The sequence below is a fragment of the Alligator sinensis genome, unplaced genomic scaffold (assembly GCF_000455745.1).
Source record: "Alligator sinensis unplaced genomic scaffold, ASM45574v1 scaffold169_2, whole genome shotgun sequence".
Classification (NCBI taxonomy): domain Eukaryota; kingdom Metazoa; phylum Chordata; order Crocodylia; family Alligatoridae; genus Alligator; species Alligator sinensis.
In genome coordinates this window covers 2,304,350-2,330,726 of record NW_005842077.1, presented here as the reverse complement: position 1 = coordinate 2,330,726, position 26,377 = coordinate 2,304,350, and the positions used below count along the sequence as shown (strand labels likewise).

At 43.1% G+C, this 26,377-nt stretch overlaps 1 protein-coding gene across 4 annotated transcripts in view; it reads right to left on the bottom strand.

Annotated features, from left to right (window-relative positions):
• OTUD4 (OTU deubiquitinase 4) overlaps window positions 1-26,377 on the bottom strand; it is a 65,649-nt gene that overhangs the window by 35,795 nt on the left and 3,477 nt on the right. For all 4 annotated transcript variants that reach the window (XM_025204311.1, XM_006023734.3, XM_006023733.3 and 1 more), the window contains exons 3-8: window positions 20,294-20,344; window positions 13,684-13,730; window positions 4,821-4,893; window positions 4,160-4,241; window positions 3,615-3,759; window positions 381-438 (exon numbers count right to left, since the gene is read on the bottom strand). In XM_025204311.1, coding sequence (XP_025060096.1) covers window positions 381-438; window positions 3,615-3,759; window positions 4,160-4,241; window positions 4,821-4,893; window positions 13,684-13,730; window positions 20,294-20,344 — 456 coding nt within the window. The remainder of the gene's footprint in view (window positions 1-380; window positions 439-3,614; window positions 3,760-4,159; window positions 4,242-4,820; window positions 4,894-13,683; window positions 13,731-20,293; window positions 20,345-26,377) is intronic.

Genomic DNA, 26,377 nt, shown 5'->3' with positions numbered 1-26,377 from the left:
ATTCCTGCACTGAAAAATGGTGGTAGGAGCACTTTAACTAAAGCTCCTTCAATGAGCTTCAGTTAAAGCGTCCCCCGCCACCATTTTTCAGCACGGGACACTGATACAAGCGACGCTAGAATGCAGTAACTACCATATTCCATCAGACTCGATTAATCAAAGCTGCTCCAACATGCTGTAATTACAGTGCACTGGAGCAGCACGCTGCAACTGTATAGGCGCCCAAAGTGCTAACTTTACTACAACAATTTTTAAGAGTTACATATATTTCTCCTACTAAACAACTTTTAAAAATGAGAAACTTAAGTTATTCATTTTTTTGGAATCTTTATAAAATATAGCCAACTACAATTAAGAAAAAAATGTTAACATAAAAATACCTTGCTGCCAGAACGAGACTTTAATCCATTCATATCACTAACTGCGGCAGTCTTACTTCTGTAAAGAACAAGGTAAATCATAAAGATGTAATTAGGACTCAGATTGTGATAAAAAATACCTCCAAAATATACACAAAAAATAATCCTAACCTTCATGCTAAATTAGAGTTATTCTCTTTGCACAACAAAATTCAAAAGCAGCTTTAAGTAAAACTGCACAGTTAAGAGTTAGATTTAGCTATTCATCCACTGGTAAAAATTTGGCACAGAAATTAATCCTTTCATTGAAACTTTAATAATCAGTCTTAAGAGAACACACCCCAAAAATCAATTGAAAAAACAAATAAGGCCATGTTAAATCAACCCAAATTTATTACCTAGCCTGAATCAAGTCAGGCCACACTCATTTACCCTCATTTTCTACACCTGCCACCATTTGGAAGTCTGCCTCCCAGCAACAGAAAGGAAACAGTGGGGGTTTTATATTTCCTACAGTATTTATGGGAGATCTGTAGTATTTGAACAAAGTTTGATTGTTTCCAAATGTTCTGCATCCCAGAATAGCATTTATTAAGAAAACTTTAGTTTCTCTAAAACAGATTTACTCTTGTTATGAAAATATTTAATTTCAATTAAACAGTTAATAAATACACTTCAAAGACAACTTTATTTTTAACAAAGAAAATAAAGAAAACAAACAGCTATATACAATTTGGGTTGAGGCAGGCAAGCTTGCACTAGCTCTTCATCACTGTACACGTGACAGAAAATGAGTTTGGTTATCTTAGTATAACTCCCAAATACATACCCTAGTCATTTTATAAATCTGATAGAATTTGCCAGTGTACTTTCATAAAAATTAGAGGTGCACCAATATAATCGGTCCATATTGGATCAGCACCGATAAAAGGAACAATGACATTAGCGGCAATTGGCTTTTTTTTTTTTTTGATCAGTATAACTGATAGTGTCACCGATAAATGTCGCATGCATGCACGCAGACACAGCACGCACAACAGCCAGGAGTGCAGCCTGGCAGCTTGTAGAACAACATTGAGCTGGTAAGTGTATGGGGGGAAAGGGGAATGAAAGGGTGTTGTGGGGGCAAATTGAGGCCCCCATGGTGATGGAGGGAGTGGGGGCTGAGGCAGGCTCTGCCCAGCAGACAGGGCAAAGTGCGGGATGGTGGCTCATCCAGGGAGTGCATGGGGGGAGGGGTAGCTCCCACCACTGCATACACCCCAGGGGAGACACAGGGGGCATGTGGTCCCCGGATCTGTGCAAAGGGCTCGGGTGGGCTGCCTGGTGTTTGCTTGGGGCTGTAGGCTGTGTCAGCCTCTTCCTAGTGGGGGGGGGCTAGGCCAGGGCTGCGCTGGGGGCAGGAAAGGACAGACAACAACACTAGGAGGGGGTCTACAGGGTGGGCTACAGCCAGCCAAAAATTTGCCATAGCCCCCCCTCCCAGTGCCGATGCCACCCACCCCGCCCCTGCCCACCCCGAGCGCACCCCAGCCCAGCCCTGCTGCCAGGAAGAGGCCAGCACAGCCCCCAGCCTGCAGCAGGCAGCCCGCCCTTGCCCTGCACACAAAATGGGAAGGGAAGGGAAGGTATGCCCCCCATGTTTCCCCCAGGGTGTGCGCAGCAGCGAAGTCATCCCCCAAAGCACCTCACCACATCCCCCAGACAAGCCACTTGCGGTTCTGTCCCATAGCCCACCCCACCCCACCCCAGCTGGGCAGCACCTGCCCCTGCCCTACCCCACTCCCTCCCTCACCATGGGGGCCTCAATCTGCCCCACCCCCGAGATTTACCAATCTGACACTGCTCTCCAAGCTGCTGGGCTGCATATTGGCTACCGGACCAATATCAGCCAATATGGCTGGTTAATAATCGGCCATCAGTATTGGCAAAAAAAAACTTTAATCAGTACACCCCTAATAAGAATTCTAATTCTGATAATCTGCAAAATTACTGCAGAGCAAGATTAGGAGTTTCAAGAATAGAAATGAATGGGGCATGTTCCCACTATCTGGCCTTCTGGCTACAAAAACTGTTCTCCTTTCACAGAAGTACTCTATGTTACCACCAGATGAACTGCCTGGTAATTTTTGCAACTAAGAAAAAGAGGGAGCTCCTCCCTTCCCTAGAATTTGGTCTTTTTGTGGTACCTTCAACAAGTTCAATTTATGGCTTTCAGCTCAATAAGAGAGCAGAGCCTGCCTACCCCAGATTTATAGATTGCAGTATATTCTCCACCTCAAATGCCACACTGGAACACAAAGTCCCCATAGAGTGGCTTCTGTCATTTTGTCAGGAAGTGGCGGCATGCTGCTGTGGTTACAAAAGCCCCAGGGCTTCTGCAAAAATTCATGGAGGCAATGGCTCCAAGAATAACACTGAGAAATATAAATGGGCACCATAACTGAGTGACAATAGTATACAGTACAAATTAGTAAGTCAAAGCCTCAGTGATAATTAAAACATCTAAGATCAACAAACAGGCATTTAAATCTACATATCCTGCAGCACCCATGTAAATGTTAGCAAACAGATGAGAGGCAAAGAACACCCATGAGTCCACTGACTCCATCGAAACCCTAAAGAGTATTATTTTTGTAGGAGCCATAAAGTTAACAATTCCCCTAATTACTATGGGACACTCTTCCAAAAAGCTTCCCATTTCCACAGAGCAAGATCCTCAAACAGAATCATATTCTTTTCTAAAATCTGCTCTCAAATGTACTTCAGAAGCAACTCCCCCACAGTCCATGGAGTTACTAATTATTTACACATATTCAAATGAGATCAGAATTTGGCCTTGTTTCCCTGGACATTTCAACCACATTTCTCCCATAGTTTTCAACATGTAGAGAATTCAATAGAGCCTGCCACCCTGATCCCCCATACCTCAAAACATTTCTTTTTCCATATGCTGAGATGGAAAAACTATTGAATTCCTTGCATGGTTTTGACAGAAAGAGGCAAGCAACAGTGGCAGCACGAGGATTCTTCATGCACAGAAGGGAGCAGGCACAGCATATCAAGCCTAGGGCTTGTGAATTTTTACTAATGTAATATTTTCATAAGCATTTACGTTCTCTCTTGGTTTTATCTGCTACTTTATTTTCAGAAGTACACAATATTTTCCTTCTTGCCAGAAGTTCTACTGAAAACCTAAGCACTGAACTGCTCAAGCATTTGTATTTTAATTATTAACTTTTAAATCCCCCTTACTTGTAGTTATCATCTGCTTCAGATTCAGAAGATATTTCACTGCTGCCATTACTTTCTTCTGTCACATCAGGAGCATGTAGTTCCTCTAGGATTTTATTCACATCAATGCCAAATACTTTATGATAAAGTAATTCATAAAGAACAGCTAAGAAAAAAAAAAACTAGTGACAATTTTGTTGCATAAAATTTCATTTGCAATCGTCTTTATAACAGTTATTTTCATGAAAACACATTGAAATGTCTCCTGAAAGAGAAAAGGAATTACAGTTTAAGTTAACCTGTACAGGCAAGATATTTAACACTGCAAAACAAATGCAGCTCCCACAGACTTCAATTACAGGCACTTGGATCTACTAGAATTCAAACCCTTGATTGACACTTGTATCCTCAAATACTAAATACTACAATTTAAACACAACCACACTTTAAGCAAAAGAAAAGAACTACATAAAAATGTCTTAATAGCATGAAATAGATGGAAATTTTTGTTAGGATGCTAGTGAAAGCGTTTCAGTATGAAACCTACCAAACAAATCAGTACTTACACTGGCAGAGAGCAGCCTTTTCTGCATATTCTATTGGGTAAACAACGTCATAGTGATTTCCATTTGAAAAACACAGCAATACCTAGAAAGAAGAGGGCATTTAAAAAACTGTCATTTTCTCCGTTTTAAAATTATGAAAGCATATATTTAATGCAACTGTGTGCCAATATAATGTATTGCAATTTTCAATACCTCATAATTATGACATTGGGAAATATACCGTTTTCTGTAAAAGTTCACTTGACCTAATCGAATAAAAATTACTAACAGAGATATAACTGTGGAAGTGAATTTGACTTGAGTTTACAGAAATGTACCATAGAGGGAGATTTAACGTACCCTTTGTATTACACCCTGATTAAATAAACAAAAATATATATTAATGCCTAGTAGAACAGGTACCAAGTGTAAACAAATATTGATATTGGTTCATTCTAACATTCAGAATTAATGCTCTATGAATAGTCCAAACCCAGACCCTGTTAATTCTATTGCTGTTATTTGCATTTTCATTACAAGGTATAGGCAGTTGAAACATCCCTAAATTTTAATAAGCCCAAAGCTATTGAAAATATATATTACTGGATGTACTCAGTGTACTGAGTAATAAGACTTTAACTGACACGCTTTCTTATATTTTTTTGAAAAAAAATGTTTTTACCTTGTCAGGAAAGCCATTTTCAGTTACACATGAAGGGGCAGCATTTGGTTCCTGATAGATTATGATATCCTTTCTATTAAAAAAAAACATTTTTTTTTTAAATCAAGAATTAAAGTTATAAAAGTCCCAATAAGAACAAAAAATATTAAAAATGTGAATTCAAGGGGCATACAAGAATATTGAATTACATTTTTTTTGGAAGTAGACGCTTTGAAAATCTTGACATGCCTCATGGAAGTAACAGCTCTGGTGTCTCACATGCCCATTTTCCTTAACAGGCCAAGCTTTTCTAGTTGGACTACCATTCCAAAAATGTGCCATGTTCTCCCTTCTTGAAAAGGGGAGTCTCTGCAACATAGAAGTCTTGGCTATGATACATGAGATAGAAGAAATTAGCCCTGCTGGAAAGCTCCGGCCGTACAGGAAAAAGGGTATGCGAGCAAACTGAACATCTTCCATCAGGCACCACAGCAGCATTCCCAAGAATAAAATATTTAGTGTGCAGAAAAAAAATTTTCAGCTTGGACATAAAATAAATCAAAGCACTGTTATTGAAAACATACACTAATCACAAAAAGGACTGTTCAAATAAACATACATCTACCAAAATATATTCAAAAGAAACTTGTGACCAGTCCTAACGGTAAGCAAAGTCTTGCAAATTAGGACAATTTTATGTTTTTGAATATTGCTGACATATAATTCCATAACAGGCAGCGACACAACCTCTGAACAGAAAACAAAAATTAAGCTTGCAAGCATTATGTTTTAAAACTTGGTGTAATAAGCCCCAAATATAAACATTTTCTACACTAGGGGCCACCAAGATAGGCCACAGATCTGTATCATCCATTCTGCAGTGTACTACAGAGTGCAGTATTTAGCAGCACAGTGAGTGGAAACAACAATAACTGCTGGGTCACCTGGAGCTACTAAAGTTAAACACTGCCACCGTTCATCCTGCCACATTTCTAGACCCGTTGGGAGCTGCATTGGCTGGGTCTGGAGCATAGGGTTGTGTCATCTGGCCCTAAGCGCTGAAAGTTTGGTAGTGGCAGGAGCAGTGGCTGCCAGAAGTCTAGGAGCCACAGGGCAAGAAGATAGCTCCTTGCTCCAGATCCACCCCATGGAGCCTGGTGAGCTGGGCACCATTGTTCTGCACTACTATTTTTACCTTCCACTTCTCACTTTCATCCCCATTTCCACATCCTTCATTTCTTATTACCTGTTTCCCACCTCCTACCCTTTCTCCTTTTTAGAAAAAACTGCCATGAGCAGGAAGCTCACATTTACTACTATAACCAGAGGAAACACAGAGCTGGAAGTGACTTCAGGAGGTCATCCAGTCCAACCCCATGCTCAAAGCAGGACCATCCATGTTTGTCTAATCAGCCCTTAAAAGTTTCCAAGGATGGAGACTAAACACACAAAACTCTCAAGTAGCCTCGTCCAATGATTAACCAACCTCACAGTCAGAAAGTTCTTCCTAATACCCAACCAAAATTTTCCTTGCTGCCATTTAAGACCACTGCGCTAAATCCTGTCCCTTGCAGCCACAGAGAATAATCTTCATCCTCTTTATAATAATCTTCAGGTATTTGAACACTATTATCAAATCCCCCTCAAATTTATCTTGTCTGAACTAAATAACCCTAGTGCTTTCAACCTTTCCTTGTAACAAAGGCATCTAATCATTTTGGCTGCTCTCTGCTTTCAAATCTATTTTTCTTTCTAATCTGTCCACATTTTTACTAAAATATGAGGCCAAAACTGGACACAGTACTTCACATGAGGCTTCACCAGTGCTGAACAGAGTGGAAGGATCATTTCTTTTGACTTGCAAGTGACACTCCTGTTAATACAACCAAGGATGCTGTTAGCTTTTTCCACAGCATGAGCACACTGCTGCTGCATATTCAGTTTATGATCCACTGTTACCCCTCAGGGTCCTGTTCTGCAGCGCTGTAGCCTAGCCAGTCATTCTTCAGCCTTGATTTATGCACACAATTGTTCTGTCAAATTGGACTTGGATTTGCTAAGTAGGCACATAAACCCATCCTACAAACTGTAAATGAGGATATTAAACCAGTGGTGCTCAAGCTTTTGGCCCTGCAGGACAGATTAATGGCTTGAGGCCAGACCACAAACTGGATCAAGCCCTGTGCACCCAGATCAGGCCTCAATTTCCCACTTCCCGGGATTGTTTGCCCAAAAAGGGCCCCAAGCACCCTCAGGCCAGGATTAGGCCCCACACCAGCTCCAAGCACCAGGATTGGGACCTGGCACTGAACACTGGTTGCCATCCTGTCCTCTAGGCTGGGATCAGGCTCCACGCGAATCCGTCCCAACCCTATGTCAGGATCAGACCCTGGGGAGTAACATCATCCCTGCCCGGCCCCACATGCCAGGATTGGATTCTGGGGCTCCACAAACTGGGATCAGGTCCTGGGGCCCAGTGCCACTCCCTCCTAGCCCTAAGTGCTGGAATTGGGCCCTGAGCACCCAGTCTAACACAGAGGGCCCAGGGCTCCCCACAAGGTCAGAAACTGGCAGCAGAGAGATCGTACCACTCCCCTGCTGCCAAATTTTCAGCCTCCATAGAGAAGCCTACAGGCCAGATAACATGGTGCTGGGGGCTGGATCTGGCCTGCAAGCCAGGGGGTTGAGCAAGCCAGGGGGTACTCTATTAAACAGTACCAGACTTCTAGGGAATCCCACTGAATGCCTCATCCAAACCGGGTATTATGCCATTATGCCACTGATTACTATTCATTAAGCACTATCCCAAGTGTTTCCCTTAATGGAACAGCAATTTTTACAAAAATTACCCTCCTACCTAAAGAAAGAGCTACTGTACATATGCACAACCAAGACAGGAATAATTTCAAATGACAAATTATTCTTCCTCTTGACAAGATGGAACAATAAGCAGGAAGCTGAAGAAAGAACACTGGAAGCCTGTATTGAAATCCTCATCCACTGAAGCATCTCCGAACATTAACTGGCATGCATCTCATATTTAATACTCAGATGGAAGGGATTGTTATGCAATCTTCATCTTGTTTTTAACAATACCACAACAAATACAAATAATGTCAAAAGACATCAATGTATCATGTTGTTGTCACCTTTCAGAGGGATAGTTATCCCATCCTAATACTCATGAGCACAGGATTCTTATTGCTGTGTTTTGGCATTAAAATCATAGGCAGTGCACAGAAATCTCTCTCTGTCCATCCCCTGCCAAGAAGCAAGATTTTCAAAGTGCCAAAGAACCAGAGAAAACAAACATAATTAAATGAGCACCAATGAAATCTGAGAGGGAGTCCAGAATCCAGTATATATTCCTAGTGAGGCAATACTGGCCTAGCACCCTAAAATGAATTAGTGTTTCACATGCTGTGCTAGTGGAAAGTCAATCCAGGGTCTCTGCTTCTAAAAACATTCACTGTTATTTGTCATAATTACTAGAGAAAGATCACTACGACAAAAGTCTTGAAGTAGGAATCAGGGAACTCTGGCACTGCTCCTAGACTTGACACTTATTTCCAGAATGACTTTGGGCAAATCAGTTAGTGCCTAATACTGCCTGAATACATGTAGGTTCTGTTATAATTGCAAGTATCAACATCTCAAACCTGCCATCTGTAAAACGATAATGATTCTTCCACACTTAAATGCATTTTAAAATAATAACAGAGAGAGGTCTCAATTTAGTTTCTTTTCTGGTCAAATGGCAAATACAAAAAAGTAACAGTATCAATTCCTGTTTGCTGTATGAATAGTAAACATGAATAATAATACAAGATCATAGAGAAGTAGGACTGGAAGAGACCTCGAGGGATCAGCTAGTCCAGCTCCCTGCCGGAGGCAGGATCATCCCTATACAAACCATCCCATAAGAGTCCACTGTCTAATTCAGGGGTGAGCATGCATACCAGAACATGACACGTGAAGCCATTTTACTCAGCACGCCACTGCCAGCCGAGGCTCTAGGCAGGTCCCTGCCACTAGTCATGGAGTTAAAACTGCTTGCAACAGGCAGCGGAAAGACTGCAAGTAGCTGCACTGGGGTCCATGGAGCCCTGGCCCGGCTTGCTGCTAGCGGCAGGTGCACACATACCTCAAGGCAGACAGTAGAGAAGGGGTCACAGCTGCACTGCCACAACAAGAATCAGCTCTCCCACCATCTACCCCAGCATGCCAACATCTTACAAATCAAGGTTGAGAGCTTTTTGGCGCTGCCCAAAAATGCTTCTGAGCCCCAGTCTAATTCCTTAGCAAAACTACACAGTCAATCCTGAAACAACACAGGACTTAACACCCAGCCTGCCACAGGTAAAGCAGGGGGACCATGGCAGACAATGTCCTACTTCTGTAAAGGTTGTCAATATACACTTAAGAGAGCCATGGTCCCCTGCTAAAAAGGAAGGCAAAAATGCCCACAGTCTGTACAAATATGACCATGGGGTAAAATTCCTTCCCGACCCCAAATATGGCAATCAGCCTGACCCTGAGCAGAGGGACAAGACCCTCTAGCCAGGAATATAAGTCCCAGCAGGAACACTGGCACATCCCAGTCAAAGTCCACAATCTTGGCTGTATGCAACACCTAACACCTCTGAGGAAGGCTCATGTGGCAGAAAGGGAAGGGGGCAAACCAGCAAAGCCCAGAAACCTGGGAAAAACCCAGAGCAAAACATAGCATGGCTATGCCTAGATCATCTCCAACAGTGCCTGTCCAACCTCTTCTTGAACACCTCCAGTGATGGAGAGTCCACCACTTCCCCAGGCAATCTGTTCTACTACCTCACTGTTCTAACAGTGAAGAAGTATTTCCAGATATCCAATCTAAACTTACTTTGATACAACTTCAAGTCATTGACTTGTGTCCTCCTCTCTGCAGCAAGAGAGAAAAGGTTCTTTCCCTCTTCTTTATGACCATCCTTCAACTTTTTGAAGACTACTATCATGTCCCCTCTTAAGCGCCTTTCCTGCAAGCTGACAATGCCTAGCTCCGTCAGCCTCTCCTTGTAGGACCTGCCCTCCATGCCCTTGATGGTCTTTGTCGCCCGCCTCTGGGCTCTCTAACTTCTGTGGCTGCTGGAGCTGCTATTCAGGACAGATACCCAATAGAATCAATGCCACTACCACTCCGCATGCCCTTTTCTCCTGGCACTGATTTCTGTCACCAGGAACAATTACAAAACCCAATTTTTGTGGCAGGTAAGGTACATGGGAAGGGAGCAAGGAGTGAACAGGGTTAATTCCCTGGGTTCCAGAGCCATGCTGAAGCAGATGCTCTGGCAGCTACAGGGATTAACACTGCCACCGCCGGTGCTCTAGCACCTGCAGGGAGGAGCCCCTTGAGCCAAATACAGCCTACAGAGAAGCCCTACAAGCCAGATGTCCCACCTCTGCAGGCCGTTTGACTTTCCTGCTTCAGTAAATTTCAAATTTGTATTAAAATTAAAAGCTCTGCTTTATGGAGTTAAGAAGTGAACACAGTGTCAAATATGAAATAACAAATCTGGAGAATTAACTGGTAAAGTTGACATGCAGCTTATTTGCCTTTTCTTTTCCACATAAGCATGCGTAAGAGAAATTATCCATCTTTATCACTCAGTTCCAAGCTGTTATCAATCTCTCATAATTTTAACTTTTTTTATTCCTTTTGAATTATCCTCTGTATGCAATTGTTAAATCTTTATTCAGTAATACATTTCTTCCTTTCTTAGGATACCATCAGTTCAAACAAACTCTGCAAAATTAAGGAAAACGTATTCATAGGCACATTTTTTTATAAAGAGAGTACTAGAGAAAAAAAAAGTTGAATTTTTTTTTTTTTTAAGAGAGTCCTGGATTCAAATATACCCTGCCTTCAAATCAGTCTCTTTGTTACATCACTATACTTCCCTTCTAGTTACAAAGGCAGAGAAGCAGCTCCATCTAGGATCATGTGGCTAAACTCAATCCTGATGCAATAAAATTCAACTAGTGACTTAAATGAAGTTGCACCTTCCTACCCCAGCAAATTAGCCAACAAAAACAATGAAACAAGACTGAGACTCAAGGATGCTGTCCCTCAAAGCTTACCACATTCTCACCAACAGTGCAATTACCCTTACACATGTTCATACATTTTCATGTTTAAAGTTCGAGACTTTAAACCCAAATTTCCCCTTCCACATTCCTATTGATCAGCTCAACAGTGAAAATAGGGCTGAACAAAACCTGCTAGTCAACTGGTTTATACAGTCTAGTATTCACCAGGCATTCAACAGTGACCTCTTAGTTTCTACCCACAACCCCTGTGATTCTGACATTGTCTCCCATGCAAGTTCTAACCAAGTGCAGAACTGCTTAGCTTCTAAAATCAGAAGGGATAAGGTGCATTCAGTCCAGCACAGTCATGTAAAACTGAGTCTCACTGACTGCATAAAGTTTAACAAACCACACAAAGAAATGTGCAACCTCGTGCATCTAACACTCGCTCAAGTGCTTTGACAGTAATATTTTAGTTATGTAGCTTAGTTTTTCAAGGTCAAATCCAGAACTAAAGCAAAATCTCATCAAGTTGCAAAATCAGAATCTCATTAACTTGCACTAAATAGTGTAAAATATTGGAAGTTACAAACTGACCTACAAACAATAAGAAATGCATGACCACTTACTTTGTTCATTCATTTGCACAACAGTAAAATACTCAGTTTTTGCATACAACACACTCCTGAATAGAACACGCAAATTGTTTTTGAAAGGCAAAATGAAGAAAAACATTTTCCGAAGTTATGGCTGCTGAGAGCAGAGTCTGAGCCTAATCTTCAAGCGACTCAACCTTCCTTTCCTGTTTAACTAAAAGCCTAGCTTCTACTGAAAACTGGCCTTCATGGGTGGATCTATGATTCTGAAAAGAGCTTAAGACCTATGAAACAGGACCAGGATAGACTAGGAGGAAGCAAAATTGCTGTAAGAAAGGTTAGTTTGATTAGTGGAACATCAATATCATTAAAAAGAAGAGACAATTGTTAACACCTCTGCAGTAAAGAACAAATGAGCCATAAAAATCAATCAATTCCCTTAGGTGCCTGAACAGAAAAATCAGAATGGAATAGGAATCAAATCAGGGTGTTTCTATCCCCAGCCAGGAAGTCACCCCTTCCCTGCTTAATACACACACCACAATTTTTGGGGTCTGATTTCTGGGGAATTGTTGTTTGTTGTATGTGAGAAAATAGGATAACAGTAAAATGCTACTACTGTAACGTAGCGTATACCCAACAGAATATAGTGTTCTGGAGGGACAGAGCAGACTTCATGATCATCGGGAGAGTTTGATGACATACCTATGATGGCAAACCCTTTTGAAGGTAGATAAGAGACAGTTTATATAGTTGAAACTAGTTCCCTGCATGGAATAAACTATAGCCACAAAATGAGGGCTTTTACCACATGACTTTGCCATCAAAGTAACTATAGACCAAGTCTTAAGACTCATCCATACAAAAAGTCACGCTGTTTTAATTACATTAGTATGGTTAAAGTGGCACAACCCTTCTAGTGTGAACAGATGCATACTGTATGTGTGATTTAGGTTGGTACAATCTATTCCCATGCGGGAAGAAGAATAAACTATACTAGTATGAAGCACCTTCATACAAGTACAACTGATCCATGCTTGAGAATGTGGTAAGCATGTTTGTTATTACCCTGAAATAAAATAGTTTTCTGATAGCATACTGTTAGGTTAACAATAATTTAGATTATTAAGAAGTATTAGCTTTGTAGCTGAATACAAGGCATGACCTGTGGCCTAGCAATGCCGCTGACCACAAGGCAGAATGATAGCTAAGCCTTTGCTTATGTTAAGTAATCATTTTAACTGTGTTAACCATTTTCTGAGTAAAATGCAGCAAGTGAATCTGTGTCTATGTGCTGTAAACCAGATACAGCAAGGAACAAGATAAGACAAATAAGCCATTGTTCTAAGTACAGTGATCGTGTCCTTAAGAAGTATCTACTCCTGTGCAAGTTTTTGCTAACCTATCATAATGTTAGTTACTTAACTTTTAGCTTTTAGAAAGTGCTAGTTCAGCTTAACAGAAATATGCTGTTATGAAGATTTGTGAAGCACCGCCCAAGTATTGCTTTTTGTTAACCCTGTAGTCTTGCCTTATTGTAAAAAGTATAAAAGAACGCCCCACCCTTTAGGGGGGGCCATTTTGCCTTTTTGCTGGCTTAATGGTCATTGCTTGAGCAAATAAACTGCAGTTAATTCTTTACCCATGTTGCCTGGTTTCTATGCAGCTAGACAATGAACTCCAGGGAGTTTTCTCCCACCACAAGAAGGACAAGCCAGACTTAATATTTCAGATTGAAAGGAAGAAAAAAAAAAAAAAGAGGGAAGTATAAAAACTGCATATAGATCAAGTGTTCGTAGCATGAGTCTTTGTGATGGAGATTTACTAGCATAGCTCTGCCAAACAAAGAACAAAAAGGCACTTTTATGCCAATCATGAAATTAAAATTAGCAAATTACAAACTAGATGGTTCTACTTGAACACACTACTAATTTCATTTGTGAAGGTAAGTTTAAGACATTATTCAAAGCCTACATTTTATTATGTTTACAAGCATATCTGCTCTGCTTTTTAACACGGTCTCTTCAAATGTAAATTTCAGTACGAAGATGCCAGTATTTAGAGAATTATAATACATTTCAGGTAATGTCTAATTGTTAACTATATCTTTAACATTGTAAACAGCTAAACAAAACAGCTAAATTAATTTAAGCAGGTTATGGTAAAAAGAAAAAACAAAAAAAAACCTAAGACTTATTAAGTAGTATTAAGAGTTTTCTTACTTGTACATAAGAGATAGGGCACTTATTTCCACTTGTCCAACCCACTCCTGTAGTGAAAAATAAAAATAAATCAAAACTCATTCAAAATTTTTTTTTCACATTTGGGTAAATAGAAAAAAAAAAATCACTATTATGGAGATAGCACATAACACACAACCTAGATTTCAGTCAAAAGATTTATTACTTGTGCATTCAAACCCCTTCTGAACACAGAATAGTGTATTTTAGAATAGAATTGAGGATGAAAACAGCTCTCCGCTACTGCTCTGTATATTACTGTAATTAAAAAATATAAATGAGACATCATTCAAAAGCAGTACTACTACGAAGAATGAAATCTGGTGCTGACATGCATTCGAGAGAAAACTTTAAAAGCAAAATATCAATTTGGTTAACCAGCAGGTAAAATTTTCAAGAAGTGATTTAAGCGCCCAAGTTTGTTTTTAAAAAATGTTATCATTTTTAAAGCTGACTTTATCTGCTGGTGTTAAAAGACTGTCATGGCCAGGGTATTTCCCTTTTGGCCTGTTTCCTAGACAAGAGTTCTTGCTACCTAAAATAAACCATTTTATCCCAGGGCAAACTGCAACAATTCAGATATCCATGTCCACTGTCCCAGGATAAATGCTATAAGTAGTACAGGCAGTCCTCGGACTTACAACACAATTGGTTCCTGAAAACTGCGTCTTAAGTCAAAATGTAACTTGGAACCAATTTCCCCATGGGAAACAATGTTATAAATGGGGGTTTGGTTCCTGAACCAAAGCCCAACACTCTATTTTCACCAAAAATAACCCAGAATTTTGTATAGTACTCAGTTATAAAAATAAATAAATGTAGCTATATTACTTGTCTGTATGTAGTTATATTGTAAATAGCAATCATATGCATTTGGAAGGACTTCTTTGAGGTAACTTTGCTGAACTTTTTGAAGGGCTCTTGGCTGGAGACTTCTTAGGAGTCTTGGCTGCAGGTTTCCCTGAAGTCTTGTTTGATTTCTTAAAGAAAGTGTCCAAGGAAGTTTGGACAGATGTTCTCTTCTTTTGTTTGTCTATTTCTCTGTAGCAGCTGTACATTCACTGATGCACTGCATTCAATGTTTGGATCACGTTCCTCAAAATAGGTACATGACAACTTCCAAATGTTGAAATGCCTCAGCCAACACTTTTGTTGTCAAGACTTTATGAGCAGGAGTCTCTTCAACAATAGGTGCATCTTCTTCCTCTGCCACTTTTTGCTGTTCCAATTCAATGAGGTCCTCATTGGTTAATTCTGCAGAATGTGATGCCAGCAACCCATCAACATCTTGTGGTGCAACGTCTAAGTTGAATTCTTTGCCCATTTCAATAACATTTTTGGTCACCTTTTCAACGGTGTCTGTAAAGCCTTGGAAGTCAGATACAAACTTAGGACACACTTTTCTCCAAACACCATTCAGATTTGATTGTTTGACTTCATTCTGTGCCTCACCAATGTTATTAACTGCATGGTAAATGTTGATGTCCTTCCAGAATTCCTTCAGAGTTGGTCCACCTTCCTTCTCAATTGCCCTGATGGCCTGGGCAAATGTGTGCCTAAGATAGCAGGCCCTGAAGGATTCAATTACCCCCTCGTCCAGGGGTTGCAACAATGAGGTGGTACTGGGGGGCAGAAATGCAACTTTGATGTCAGGATGCATGTCATCAAGGATGGTTGAATAACCAGGAGCACTGTCAAGGATTAACAACACTTTAAATGCAAGCTTGTTTTTGCTGCAATAATCCCTGACACTTGGCACAAAATGATGATTAAACCAATCCTCACAAATGCTCTTATTGACCCATCCCTTAGGACTGAATTTCCATATCACTGGGAGAAATGCCTTGGAATGCCCCTTGAAAGCTCTGGGGTTTTCCAAATGGTACAAAAGTAAAGGTTTAAGTTTAAAGTCACCTGCAACATTGGCACTGAGCAAGAGTGAGCCTATTTTTAGAAGCTCGGTACCCTGGCATGGATTTCTCCTCTTTGGCAATGTAGGTTCTCAAAGGCATTTTTTTCCAAAAGAACCCAATTTCATCAACATTAAAAACTTGAGCCACCCTCTTGAATTATTTCAGCCAATATCTCAGGAAAAGCATGAACTGCCTCTTCACCAGCACTGGCAGCTTCACCTGAGACCCTGATGTTGTTATACAAATTGGCCCTGGCTTTAAAAGGCATAAACCACACCTTACTTGCACTAAAAGGCTCAGCATTAGATCTCCCCCCCTTTGTTGCTTTAGATCATCATAAAGACTCCTAGTCTCACCTTTTCCAGACCTCTTATTTCCATTTTTGTTTCCATAGTAATTGTTCTACATTTCTTAAAAAGAAACATCACTTCCACCAGATTTATGCTTTTCTGCCATTATTATGGGCAGTTTGGAAAACGTTTGGAAACAGAACAGCACATGGGCAGCGCAGTGAACTTGTTATAAAGTACTGTACTGTACAGTACAGTACCAGGACTTATTCTTTATTCAGTACAAGTACAGTACCATAAAGCTGTAGTGGCAGCAGCAGCAGCGATGAGTGAGCACCAGAGGAGCTGCTTGGCAAATGGCTCCCAGACGAGTGGCACACTGCTGCTCTGGCCACGTGTCCGGAAAGGCAGGGGGGGGGCCGTGTGCCCCCAGATCTGTCCCGAGTGCAGGCCGCCCCACCCCGACCTGATCCAGGGTCACACGCCCGCTCTCCCCCATGCCCTCCCGGACAAGCAGCAAGAGCTGCTGGACAAGCCACAGCTTCTCCCGCGGCCACCCAGCAGAAACCAGGCGCTGCCTGCCTCGCCCCAGTGGGAGCAGTCGCTTGAGCCACAGTTTCTCCCATGGCCACCCGGCAGCCCCAGTACTGCCTGCTTCACCCTCCCCTTCCACTGGCAGACCTGCCTCCAGTGTCCAGCGTCATAAAGTTGAAACTCGAGTCAGATCTTCAAAACCGGGGTGTCAATTTACAAGTGTTATAACTGCAGTTCGTCATAACTCGAACCGTCCTAAGTCGAGGCTTGCCTGTATTAATAGTTTATCCCAGCATATTGCAAAGTGTGTCTGAACAGTTATCCCAAGACTGCATCACCGAATCAATGGCAGCAAAGCAGCAGTGCATTTAGCTACTCAAAAAAACCCTAATAAGAGTTGCACACATCAATCCCAGGATATTCCTGTTCCAGGACAAACACAGGCACAACCTGTCCAGAGACAAGTGCGACATCTGTTCCTAGCCTAACATTACTTTCTCCCTCAACATCCCCACAAGAAACTCATCTTGAATTCAAAACATATACGTTAATAGCTTCTTCTTTTTTTTTTTTAATCTACTCTGGATTATTCCCCTGAAAGAGCTGGAACAGGTTGTCCTAGCAAGAGTTTCCCTTTAAAGAAAAAATGTTAGATGAAACTTGTATTCAAACCTATACTTAAAATTACCTGTTATTGAATTTAGTTATCAGAATAAACATCCTGGAAGTAAAGTCTTCTATTTAATCACATACCAAGTACCACAAAAATTCTTGGTACTGCCTGAAGAAGTGCCTCAACACTTAACTATAGAGACCATTTCTGTAGCAGAAAATGTAGTTTTGAATTCCGTGGTTCACATGCCAAGACTGCCAATAAGAAAAAACAACTGTGTTTGTTTTGTTGGTGTTATTATTGAAGAGCACAAATGCCCAACAATGTCAGTGAGACTACACCTTTAGCTGTCAAACACTGAAGAACAGAGGTCAACAGCAACAAGTGTCATAATCAGAATACTAACAGAAGTGAAAGCTGCTGCATTCACTGCTATTCAAATATACTGTCCAACAGCCCTCTGACATGATGCAACTAAACTATTTGGGTTAACTTTTTAGCTTTAAGGTTTTGGTTTAGGTTCACCCTTCTCCTCCTGTAAAAACTAAAATTAATTTAGATTTGAATCCAAGATGGTGTTTTAACAGTTTCAGATGATAGACAAAAGAGGAGTTAATATTAAAATATGCATACTGCAATGCTGTCAGATGCCTTGTTTGGCCATTTTGTTTTGGGTTTTTTTAATAAAGGACATTCCAATTTTGACACGTTAGAAACAGAAATCCCAGTTCTGTCCATCCAAGATGGCTTCATGGATTGTTGCTCTTTTAGGTTTCCAGCAATCACATCTGCTACAAAAGTGAAAGGTAATTAATTTAAACAGGAACTGACTGATTGTTTTTTTAAACACCTATTCACTTTGGTATTTGCTTTAAATGGAGTTTTCGAGGAATAAGTATTCCTGGGTGACTATTCTTCAACAAGGCAGCTTGATCTAAAGTAAGCCTGTTTGCACTTGTTGTTATTTAGAAAGAACTAGTCCTTAATAATTCACACTGGCAAGCTCCAACACACTAGGAAAAAAAACCAAACAAACATTCACAATAATTTATCACACTGTCCCTTCAGTTAAGGCCAGATGCCATAGGATTTTTTGCAATGGCATAGCTGTTGAAGCTTCACCATGTGTGCTCTCTCGCATGCATCACAACTGGAAAAAAAAAATTACCTGGATTCAGCCGAATTTGAAACTCAAACTAAAACTTCTCAATAGTGCAACTGTCTACAACCAGGGGTTGTCAACCAAGGGTATGCGTACCCCTGGGAGTACTGGAAGGCCCCAGGGGTTATGCAGCAGTAGCGTGGAGAAGTAGTGGCACTTCCAGTTTTGCCACCGGCATTTCTGGTTTTGCCATTGTGTGCGGGGTACCCCCCGCCTACACCCCTGCTCGATCAGCCGCCAAGGGACCCCCTCCCCCCAGCTCGGCTGCCCGGGGACCCCCCAACTCGTTGACCAGCCACCAGGAATACACCAACCAAAAAAGGTTGAAAACCCCTTGTCTACACTAAGGGTTTGCAGTGGCACAACTACAATTGGCATAGTTACATTTGTGCGAACAAGCCTAAGGCATGAGAACAAAAAGAAATTCTACAGCAAAACCAGAGAATATCAATCAACAGTCTTGATGCTTCTTAGATTAAAGACACACATTTAAAATACATACATGCACGCACACACTTTGTACACAACAAATAAATAATAAAACTTGCCTATGACAGGATGTTTTGCCAATACTGTAACTGCACCAGTACAAATCTCTACTGTAAGCATATTACATTCTTATAAGCAATGATTTATGTTACTGCAGTAACAATCTAATTTAATCAAAATAATTCACCTAGGGAGAAAAAACAGAAACAGAACAGGTTTCTCACCACTGCAGAGAACCTGGCATAGGAATCTGCAGGTTCTTTTAGTTTTACCTGCAATTTAAAAAACCCAGGATTGATAAGGATATAACATATGTCTGTACATCACAAAGCAAAGCCATGTTGAGACAAGCTGTGCCCACTGGCCCCAAAACCAGAAATAGTGCAGCTATGCTAGCATGGCCCTGTTCAGTGGGCCAATAAATGCCACACTAACTATAGCTGCACTACATCTGAGTTTTGTTCACTGAGCAAATGTGGTAGCTCAACACAGCACTGAGAACTGATATGTGGACATAGTCAGAAATAAGAGTTACACGCCCATTTTTTCCCTTTGCTATTTATTTTTAGCAACCAAAACAAAGGCTCATTTGGGTAGCCACGTCTCTGTCATTGGCTGACATGGTGGAGGCAACGGGTGTATGTAACATTCTCTTTTAAAAGATCCTTATTAAATCCAATGTGTTACTACTATGTAGTCCCTTTTTGTTTTCAACCTTATAAAAACATTTTGGGTCCAATTCATCAAAAATAAAACCTTCAGACTTATTTTTCTTAATCTTTTCTTCTCACTATTTAGAGTTTTATTTACTGTTTGAAACTCCTTTAAAGAATACTGACAAGTTTAATCTTTTGGCACTTTCACAAAAAAGCAACATGTGCCAATACTGCAAAAGAATGTTTAAATGAAAAAAAAGACAAAAAAGAAGAGAAAACCAAAATGAAGGTTGTCCTGTTAGAATAACATACTTACAATATTGCTGTTTTATACATTAAGTTAATACTCCCTGGAACAGCAGTATTTCCCATTCCATAGCTGTCACATACCAAATGATAAAACCATCTGGATAACAAAAGCCTAACCAAAAGCAATACGGCACCTGTACCAACTGTGATATCACTGCTGAATATGAAGGAGTAGTGACAGAGACAAATCGCAGAAAACAAAAGGAAACACAGCCAGAAACTGGCAGGTATAATCACATTCTAATAATCTTGAAACAACTTGGGAAGCCATGGCCCCCTAATTTCTCTTCCATCCAATACGGTCATGCACACCACAAGCACCATGCTAGTACACACCAGTATGCATAATACTGGCACAGTACACACAAGCATACATCTATCCATGTGTCATTTTACACGCTTTAAAAATTGTAATTTTTCATTATCAGATCATCTTTTTAAAAAATCAATTAGATATAGTGCATAAAAGCACAGAACTGTATACCATGTCTGTGTGTGTAGGCACATATAGTCTATATGAAAACATATAATGCACTGAGATTTCAAGCTTATTTAAAATATGCAGTTGGCTTTCACCAAGCTGTCTGGCATTTTTCCTTATAAAAAGTGAAAAAAGTAATACATACCTGTGGATTTTCCAAACATTTTAAATAGTCTTCAAATGACCCCTCTATGAACTGTAGGAAAAAAGAAAACACATTTTTTTTTCCTTTAGGGAAAAAGAAAACACATTTTTTTTTCCTTACTTGTAATAGTTTTACAGCTAGAAGTCTATGACCACAGCTTCTCACTGCTAAGGCCTGTACAAGTATTACAAGATGGGCCCTGCCTGAAGAGCATACAATCTAAGTGACAGCAGCAAGATGGACATATGGGAGAGTAAGGAAATAAATGAAACAATACTGGTCCGTAAGGTAAGCAATGGTCTCAGCTCACCAGCAGCCATTTTTTATTCTTGGAGGCACCACTGCAACAGGTCCTAAAAAAGAGCTGAGGGAAGTATAAAAAAAAGCAGCCTTACAAATGTTGTCAGGTAGCTTTTTCCAACTGTGTAGAGCACCACGAGGAAACACGAGTGGGCGTGGAAATAGGTTTTTCAGTAACAAAAGAAGGAGAGATAAGAGTGAGGCTAGGCCAGGAGCAGGCAAAAATACAACCCACGGGCTGCATCCAGCCTGCTGGGTGATTTATTCAAGCCCAAGGATGGGCATCCAACAATTAATTGTATCCAGCCCAGCCCATAGCTGCCCCTACTGGGCACTGCATAGGACCGAGCCCCACCCACTCCTGCCAGGGCAGCGCACTGCGCTCCCACCCTTGCCCACAGGAGGGCCCCACTCCTGGTATGCACGCACAGTTTCTGAGTAGATCTGCTACTGCTGCTGCTGCTGCAGCTGCCCAGGGAACTGCTAGGCTCCCCCAGCCTCCAGTGGTTCCTCCTCCTGTCCCTGCTGCAGTACTCTGGCCAGTAGGTAGGGAAGCAGCAGTGGCCAAGAGGAAAACTGCAGTTGGGTGGGAGCCTGAAGCCCAGGGCCAGGGCCAGCGTGAGCAAGGGGACAGCCTGGCTCCATTGCGTGGGGCTCCTCACACACAGTTCCCAGGACTTTGTCAGAGCCATGTGCCACTGGGGGGGAGCCCCAAACGGTAGAGCCAGGCCAGCTTCACTCCCTGCAGCTATGTGCAGCAAACAAGACTTGGCCAGGATTGGTGGGGAGCCCCACATAATGGAGCCAGGCCAGCTTGGCCCTGCTCCCTGCCAAATTCCAGGAGCTGCGCATGGCGGCAGCAAGTAGGGTCAAGCCACCGGTTTCACTGTGCAGAGATTCCCCCAGCGGAGTCCACCCAAGTCCTGGGAGCTGCACATGAGCCGTGGGGAGCCCCACACAATGGAGCCAGTGGCCTGGTCCCACTCCCTACCACTATGTGCAGCTCCTGGGACTCAGCCGAAGCCATGTGCTGCCAGAGGGCTCCACCTGCCATGGGTCATGTGCACCCCGAGGACCCACCACCTACAGCTGCTGCTGCCGCCACCAGTGGCAGGGGCTGTGGGGCATGGGGGGCCCCCGCCATAGCCATCATACCCACACACACACACACACACACACACCCAAGTCACACGCCACACACAATACACAAGAGTAAGACTTTGTTTTGAGCTATTATGCAATCACCTCTATATACACTACACAAACATACATAAATCGAGACAAAAATATTTTTCAAAATGGAATTAAAATATGCTATAGCAGACGTTTGATTTTTAGCACACGATTTGTTTGTTTCCCGATTCCAAGATGGCAACCTCCCTTCCTCCCAAAAGGAGTACTTCTGCGGGTAAGGGAAGGGACTTCCAGTCACAAAGGTCAAGGGCAGGACTTACAGACCCTAGATGGTAAACAGCGGGCCTGGAATCTGTCAAGGGGCGGAGTTACCCTTGCAGCGCTCAACAGCTCACCAAAACTCATTAAGCAACCCCTCCAGCCAAAATAACTTCCCACCCCTAGGCTACCCACCATGAAGGACCTTGAACAGAAAAACAAGTCACCTATATTTGAGCAGAGAGCACCACTGCTGGGATGCAAAGGTGTGGTATGGTCAAAATGACAGGCTAGAAAAGTAATTCTAACAGCAGATCTCTGAAAGAACATAAACAGGTCATGATTTCCCTTGTTAAAACCAGAGAAAAATATTGAACTAATTACAATTATGAGATGATGGAAGCCTAGACAAGAGTTTTAGTTGTGTGGCTGGATTGGGAATTTTACCACAGATGTCATACAGAAAGAACCAGTGAGATCTACATGTAGTCTGGGTATGAAAACCTAAAGAGTTTTCATTTGAAGAATCCCTAGTAATGCACAAAATGACAGGTAAGATGAAGATCAAGAGAGGAAGCATAAGAAAAACTACAAGGGTGAAAGGTAAATTAGGGAGCTAGGAAATCTTTTTTAGCCACAATGAAGTGATGGCTAGAAGTGAGAGATGTTGGAAAGACAGGCCAAGATTCAGTCTGGACAGAAGTCAGGCCTAAAATAAAAAGCTCTGTATAAATAGAGTAATGGAATTTATTTCCAGATGTGACAATGCAGAGCTAAAAGGGAAGAGAGTCAGTAAAGACTCTGGAAGAAAAGACAAAGACATCCCCACAGAAACTTGGAAAGGGGTATAAGAAAGGTTCTTGAATGACATACGCAAGTTACATAAACTCCTTTTGACAAGTGGCAGAGCTGAACCAGGGCTGCAGTTCAACTCAGCAGATAAGCCTGGGGAGACATGCAGTTAAATGATCAAATGGGTTACTAACATTAAATCAGTCATCATAACTGAAGTCACCAAAGTAACTGTAGACAGACTGTAAGAAGAATGAGAGAAACATGGCAAGAAGAAACAACAATCAGACCAACACTGATAGAGAGGAGTTAGGTCAAATGCTGATGATATAAACAAGGAGGCAGAGAGGAGAGAAGAGTATAATGCAGGGGCGGGCAATTATTTTGGGCGCAGGGCCGCTTACTGAATTTTGGCAAGCTGTCAAGGGCCACATTGGTAGCCTCGCCCCTTGACATGTGCCCCGCCCCTTGGTCACCATACTGGGACCAATAGTCCCACCCCATAACCTCTGACCTTTGCCACCAGAAGTCCCTCCCCTTGCCCCTGGCAGTACTCTTTTGGGGAAGAGAGTTTGCCATCTTAGGGGGAAAAAAAACAAAATTATACACTAAAAATCAAATGCCCACAATAATATATTTAAATTTTTAAGGCACCAACAGCAAACACTGCTGGCGACAACGGGGCGGGGAGGAGGGAACACAGACGCGCTTTCTTCTGCACCAAGTAGCAGTTTCTGCCCAGCTGCTGCTGCTGCTCAGCCCTGACGGGCAAGCCTGGAGCCGAAGCTGGGCCCAGGCTGAGCAGCAGTGGCAGGAACAAACTGCTGCTCAGCATGAGCAAAAAGTAGCCTGTCCTGCTGTTGGCAGTTCCCTGCTGCAGCTGCTCAGAGCCTGCGCAGAGCTGCCTGTGCCTGTTCTCCATAGCCACTGCTGCCCCACAGGGCGGTGGTGATGCAACACAGGTAGGACAGTCCTGCACGGGCTGCAAGCGGCTGCAGCAGAAAGCACTGGCCATGGGGAGGAAGTGGGGCACGCTTTTCTCCTGCATTGAACAGGAGTTTGTTCCCCACCACCGCTGCTCAGCCCAGATGAACAAGCATGGGGCGCAAGGGGTCAGGCCTGTGCGCTCGTCCCCACCTGTACCGTATCAGTGTCCCAGAGCCAGTGCCGGCAGGGCCCAGAGCAGGGCAGCAGGAGCACAGGGTCCCAGCCAGCTGAGGCTCTATGGAGCGAGGTCACCTCCCCTCTCTCCCTGCTGGGACAACTCAGCCCAGCTCCATAGACCCCTGCCAGCCCACATCCCATGCTCCTGCCGCCCCGCTCTGGGCCCCGCCAGCACTGGCTCCAGCACACTGACACAGGCCCCAGGCTCCTGCATGCCCACTCACTTCCACTCCCCCCGACCCCCACTGCCAGTTTCCCCACTTTCCTGCCCACCCACAGGCCAGCCACTCTTAACTACGTGGTTCCCAGCTGCATGGCCAGACCATGAGGCTCAGCAGGACTCTACTGGGCCCCAAGGACTAGGGTGATCCCCATGGTCCTCCCCTGCCTCCTCCTCCCCTCCCCTCCCCTCCCCCCCCACACCTTAACTGAATTTCCCGCTCCAGCACAGGGAGGCACAAATAGCCCTGCAGTCCCAGGCCAAAAGCCCCTGCTAGGCAGAGGCCCCTGCTAGGAGAGGTGGGCAGGGCCGGGTAGGCCCTGCTGTTGCAGGAGCCCACCGTGGCTTCCCCTGGGTCCTACTGCCCCTGGCTCCTCATCTTTGACAGGAGCCAAGAACAGATGAATTTTCTAAATTTAGGGGCCCCATGGGCCATATAGAATGGCCTGGTAAGTCAGATCCAGCCCATGGGCCATATTTTGAGCACCCCAGTCTAGTGCAATACCATTCAAAATTAAAAATGGTACAATGCTGAGATTGAAAAAATTGTGGGAAGAGACCCTCACCAAGCTCAGGTGCAAGGCAAGGAACTGTGGGTGGAAACAGATATCGCTTTTCCTCACTTTTGGGCTGCCATAAAAATGTATATGGCGGCACAAAGTGACAGCAAACAGATGTCCATACGTTATGTTGCACCACAAATCCTCAATTTGCAGCTGTAACAGAAGGTAATAATAGTATGCGCCATTTTATTATAGCAACTGTCTATTTGCCATATGGTGGGAGAGCATGGGCAGCTTGGAGCTGCTGGTATCCTCCAGTTGTACCAGGAAGGGGCTTGCAAAGTCCGATCCCACACAGGATCTTCCTTCCTATTGCCCTTTTTTTTCCATAGTCCACAATAGGACATAAAACAAACACATTACTTGTTCATTTAATTGAAGTTTTCTTATGTTAGAAAGGAAGTGGGGCAATTACCACATTTACTCGAATATAGGATGATACTGAATTTAAGGCAACTTCCTAATAATTAGATGCTATATCTGGAAAATTTATAAATGTGTTAGTTTTCCAGATATAGCATCTAATTATTGGAGGGTTGTTTTAAATTTGTGTCATTCAACAGCTACAGCAGGGAAAGCACTGACTAGGGGGTCAGGTAGCTGGGAGAGGTCAGGCAGCCCCCTTCCTCTCTGCAGGGGGGAAGAAGTATGGGCAGGAGGGAGCAGACTACCTGATCCCCTGACACCTGCATCCCTCCAGACCCCCAGTCTCTGCCCTTTCCCCTTCCACCCACTCCCCACAATCTCTGCCCCTTCTCCTCCAACCCAAAGAGCACAGCACAAGGAAATACATCCCTTGCTAGGCCATGCAGCAGCAGTGGTACTGCTGACTGGCCAGGCAGGAGACAGAGATTTCCTGTGCCCAGGAAGGAATCCAGCCCAAGCTGGAGCCAAGCTGTACCTGACAATAAGGAGGAGGAAAGGGGAAGAGGGCAAATGGAGGTGGGGGCAGGAGGCTGCTGTGGGTCTGACTCTGGCCCCAACTCAAGCTCAGGGCCAGAGTCAGAGCCACAGCAGCCTCCTGCCCCTCACCCTGCAAACGCTCCATTTTTTATGCGAATCTAAGACAAGGGGCTCCCCCCCATCATGCTGATGCAGGGGGGACTTCATTTTAGATTCAAGGAAGTACAGTTTTTTTAAAGAATCCAGAACAGTAACTGCAATACACCCTCAATAACCAGCTCTTAAATAATTAGTTTGAAAGTTAACTTGAACTTAATTATTTCAAACTAATTATTGGCTCTTATAGATAAGGATAATGTACCTGTGATGAGGCCTGAGGAGAGGTACATGGTACCCAAAAGCTTGCGTATGTTCCCGCCCACTATACAGTTGGTCCAATAAAGATATTTGTCCCAGGGACAACGGGACTAGAGGGAGACCCCGGCCCAGAGCCAGAGGAAATACTCACTTATGCTTCACAGGAGGTGGGAGCAGTGGCAGCGTGCAGACCGGGGAACCACCCGCGCAGCTTGTTAGCCGCGCTTTCATACGGCTGGGGCGGAGTGACGTCAGAGAGAGGCGCCGCTCAGCGGAAATAAAACGCAGCCCCAAAGGCAGCAGGGGCGCGCTGCGGGAGGACGTGAAGCCCGGGGGGAAGCCCGGGAGTGGAACCGGGCACCCGCAAGGGGCCTTGGCCGTGGGCCCAATAGG